The 5,210-nt window shown below is 38.6% G+C and overlaps 1 protein-coding gene across 1 annotated transcript; it reads right to left on the reverse strand.

The window, feature by feature from the left end:
* Positions 1–991: 991 nt before the first annotated feature.
* On the reverse strand, positions 992–4,201 carry SEBOX (SEBOX homeobox). The gene is made up of 3 exons (XM_088453923.1): positions 4,114–4,201; positions 3,362–3,561; positions 992–1,537 (listed from the first exon to the last, which is right to left on the reverse strand). The coding sequence occupies exons 1-3, from the start codon at positions 4,199–4,201 to the stop codon at positions 992–994; spliced, it is 834 nt and encodes a 277-aa protein (XP_088310049.1).
* Positions 4,202–5,210: the final 1,009 nt, after the last annotated feature.

A 5,210-nucleotide genomic window follows, 5' to 3' on the forward strand; every position in this document is an offset into this window, starting at 1 on the left:
TGTCACCTGGATCCGACGCGGCTCTCGTCAGCCCTGGTCCCGGGCCCATGTGGCTCATAATCCGGCAATGACCAGGTGGAGTTATTGCATACTTGCCAACTCTCACACAATGGCCGGAAGGCTCCCGAAAAGCAGGTGGCGCTCCCAGCCCCCTGCAGGAAAGGTCAAGTCTACTAAACTGGCTGACACTCCCCGCACCACCACCACTTTCCCCCCGCACTTACCTGACGAAAGTGGGTGGTCCGGAGGGGTCCGATGCTGAATCGCATCATCGTAGCCCCGCTCCATGCTTTACAATGCTGGAAATCTCTGCATTGTATAGCAGGGGACGGGACCACGATTACACGATCAGCCCACCACGCCCCCTGCAGCGCCAAGAGGGGGCAACCAGAAAGTCGGCAAACCTGAGTTATTGTCCATTAAAATTTAAATCTGATAGATCCCAATCAGATGTTTCACACAGTAAGAGGTCCTTTGGGGCTCGCATGTGCTGCGGTAAGCAGACAATTAGTTCTAGCTAGCTGTAAAAACGGCAGCTTGTTTGGACACCTTAAGAGACCATGCCATCATGTTACAGTACCAGCCCACAGTGGTAATACTAATAAAATATAAATACACATGTTTAGCCAATTACTGTAACAAATAATACCACTTGCAAAAACAAATTAGCATTTTTTAATATATTTTTTTATTTTATATACTTTTTATTTGTTTTATATGGCTTTTGTCATTTTTTATGTTTTGGTATTTTTTTATATTAAAACAAAGGGGAAAAAATTGCAGGATGGTGTTAACTCCACATGGAAAAAAAAAAGTTCATGACTATTTAAACCTTAGTAAATGTGAGGCAATGCCATGTCAGATGTCTTCTGGGAGTCAACATCCAGTTAAAATTCATCATTATCCCACACAGGCTTCAGAATCGGGTAAAATCAAATGTTCACAAATGTACAGAGAGCTGATGTGTCCCTCAATGCATTTTGAGCTAGACCTAGACATCCCCCAGGTTAGTAAGTATGGCAGCATTATAAATCACATCAGATATATATCCGAGAGAGGTCTGAGATCCTTTCTCATTCACAGTGTGGGGGAATAACTCCCAATATGGACCATGAGAGGGAGTAATGAATTGATTCAAATCATTTAGCTGTGTGTCATACCAAGTAGCCTGGCAGCCATATTCTGGACTTGTAGCGCTGGAGGTGACATTCTGCCACTGTGGTTCCTGATGCCAGTAGGCACACTGATAGGTCTCCTCTCCCGTGTACTGCTGAGTTATGGAAGGAGATGCCTGATAAGGGGCTGAGTGGCCGGCTTGCTGCATGGCAGTTCCCTGCTGATCCTCATGTCCGTGGGTCATTGGCTGGTTTGGAGGTAAAGACATGGCAATAAGGCGATCTCTATGATTATAGCAATGCGATGGGGATGCAGCCTTCAAGAAGAGATGAGGGGGACGGCAGGAAGACCCTCTCCTGTAAAGTGACTTGTCCAACTTGCCGCTCTTGTTTTTCCGAGCCCTGCGGTTCTGGAACCAAACCTGTCAGTAGAGAGATAACCTTGTTATTTTGATTGCAATAAATACATTTTGTAACCATTCATAAAATGGTATCTTTGGTAGGAGGAGTTTGCCCAATGTTTAGTAAAAGGTACTATTTCATTAGAATCTGAAGGGTAAATTTACCAGAGGTCAATTTTAATCAATTAAAAGTCGATCTAAATCGATCAACATTGATGTTGTGTTTCAGGCGCCAAATCACACATTTACTAACAGGTGATTTTAAGTGTTAGTAAATGTTTGATTTAGCTCCTGAAACACAACATCGATGTTGATCGATTTTTAATCAATTGAAAATGATCAAACTCGACCTTTAGTAAATTCAACCCTAAGAATTCAACAAATTTCGTTTTTTAAAATTCAACCAAAGACTAAAGCAAATCTGAGACCTAATTAAAACATAGAGCTGCCAAGCGGGACGGCATATTATCTCAATCTCTGTTGGAAACCGGTTTGCTGTCCTTTGCCCCAATAATTATATAGAGCAAATATTTGACCTACAACAGCAGATTTTATGTCTAGTACATATTAAAAAAAATTAATAAATAGGTAAACTTTAGTTAGTGAAGCTTATTGATGGCTGTTTTAAGAGTCAGTTCTGTCTAGATTTAAAAGTTCAGTTAAATGACATATGGAAAATGCATTTCTGCATATTTGCCTAATAACAAATTCAGCCCTGCATTTGGATATTTGGAAGCATGCTTACTTCATATCTCCGTCCAATATGTTACTGATCTACACCTCTTATAATGGGACATGTAACTCTGCACATCAGCATGCTTCCCAACAAACATAGGAGATGTTGCACAACCAGACCAATTGGCAAATAGCATATTATGATATTCACATTAATTTCCACTGATGGAAGATATATATATATATATATTTATTATATATTAAGAGCACCTAAGCGATGTATATACATATATTATATATATTTTAACAGCACCTAAGCGATGTCAACGATAAACCATGTAGAACATTATCACATAATAAGGCAAGCAGCAGTTACATTGCAATTTAAAAATAACAAGGCACCCTAATAAAATTCAAGCAAAATCATTAAAACAATTTATTATTATAAGCACAGCACTATGGAAATAGCTATTGTGCAACAGTTTTGTGTGCGATTGCACAGCTCTAAAACGCCTATTTCATGGTAACATCTCAAAGATCGTATGGTTTGAGTGGCTGGGAGCTTCCAAAATGTAAAAAAAAAAAAAAATTTAAATAATATATATATAGGGCCTGATTCAGAGTTAGGCGAAAGAGCAAAAAAGGAGTAACTTGCTCCTAGGTAAGGCCATGTTGTACTGCAGGTGGGGCAGATTTAAAATGTGCAGGGATTTGTTTTTGGGAAGCTGCCCAGTATTAAGCAGTCATAAATGTACTTTTTATTTTTATTTTTTTTGCATGCAGGGAAATTTCTAAGCAACAATTACATTGCAGCATGGTTTGTTCCAAGAGCAAATTGCTCATTTTTTTGCTCCTACCTCAGATTCAGGTGCACAGTATCTGCCTTACATTCAGGCTCATAACAATGATTATATGTTATAGAACGTCTTTAAAACTGACAACTTTAGGCCAAATAAAAAATATTATAAAATATATATCGAGATCGAGAGAGAGAGAGAGATCCCTGAGTTTCATGCACAGCACTCTTCATGAAATACAGGAGCTGCTATCTATCAGTGGGATCATATTTAATTGCTGCATCATGCTTTGTGAAAACGGTGTAAAAGCAGCATATACTTCAACTCCTATTTATTTTCTGTCCATTATACAAAGTTTGGTTCACTCCTGTACCTGGACCTTAGACTCGGGGAGTCGGATGATCTTGGCCAGGTGCTCCCTGGTGCTGATGTCTGGGTAAGGGATAACTTCAAAGACGCTCTCTAGCTCCACCTGCTGCCACTTGCTGTATAGCGTCCTCTTACGCTTCCTCTGGCTGGGAGTCCCGTTCCCCGGGGAGACTGCAGCCTCTGGCTTACCTTGTGCTGCTGAACCTGAAAATTACAATAGACATATCACATATCAGGTCTATTTTCCTCTGACAGCACTATCATGAATCGGAGTATAAACGTTTCCGGGTTTTACAAAACCTATTGTATAAAGTATATTAGATATTAATACTGGTTGAAAATTAATTTCCAGTGATCATTAATGAAAGCACTTTATACACTATATTACTAAAGTATTACACTCATTACTCCCTCTATAGGTGCTTACCCCGATCCTTGGGTTCTACATGTACAGTAAGTTGCACACTGAGGTCCGCAATAGAGTAACTATAATGTATATTGGATTCTGGCACTATTTATTGGTAAGGACACAAGTCACTGATAAGTCACACATATATTACAGCTGCATTACAAATGATGCTACAAATTATATATATATATATATATATATATATATATATATATATATATATATATATATATATGTTTGAGGGGGAAAGTTCTGAAGGTGTGTCCTGCTGTGCTGTGCCACCTGTGCCCGTATATGTCAGTCACCCATAAAATGAAGAAAGAATTGTGCAGGCTCCCTGCACCTACCTGTGGCCATCACATTGTCCTGGCTGCTGCAGAGTGCTGCTTGCTGGTCCCTGCTGGAGAAGAATGCAGACCTCAGTATATTCTCCATGGTGTGACCAATTGCCTGTGTCTCACACTGCCCTATACCTGCACAGCTCTGTGTATTATAGTTCAGCTGCTGAACCCCCTCCTCTAGCTAGCAGACCCCAGGGGTCCCTGGCTCCACCTCACCTAATGCTTTTGAAGTGCTGGCTGCCTGACTGTCCCTTTGATCCGGATAGGCTGACAATGCAGAGTGTCTGACACCTGGGCTCTCTCTGCTGTTGCATCACTGGCAATCCACTTTCTACTGAATGATGCCAGACTGGACAGGACTTCCTCGCACAGGAAGAGGCTGCTGCCTCCCAGACACAGCACGGCCAGGGTCACCAATGAAAGTGAATAGGAAGGAAATAGGAAAACCATCCTTTCATATGACTACACGATTGTTTGTATAGATGCATATTGGTGTGTGTTTGTGTAAGTGATCTATCTATCTATCTATCTATCTATCTATCACATTATCTCTCTATCTAATATATATCTAATACATTATCTAATGTATATCTAATGCATTATCTATCTAATGTATATCTAATACATTATCTATCTATCTATCTATCTATCTATCTATCTATTACATTATCTCACTATCTAATATATATCTAATAAATTATCTATCTAATGTATATCTAATACATTATCTATCTATCTATCTATCTATCTATCTATCTATCTATCTATCTATCTATCTATCTATCTAATACATTATCTCTCTATCTAATATATATCTAATACATTATCTATCTAATGTATATCTAATACATTATCTATCTATCTAATACATTATCTCTCTATCCATCTAATGTATATCTAATACATTATCTATCTATCTATCTATCTAATACATTATCTCTCTATCCATCTAATGTATATCTAATACATTATCTATCTATCTAATGTATATCTAATACTCTATCTATCTATCTATCTATCTATCTATCTATCTATCTATCACATTATCTCTGTATCTAATATATATCTAATACATTATCTAATGTATATCTAATGCATTATCT

This window comes from Taudactylus pleione, unplaced genomic scaffold (genome assembly GCF_031769625.1).
Source record: "Taudactylus pleione unplaced genomic scaffold, aTauple2 ptg000040l, whole genome shotgun sequence".
Classification (NCBI taxonomy): Eukaryota; Metazoa; Chordata; class Amphibia; order Anura; family Myobatrachidae; genus Taudactylus; species Taudactylus pleione.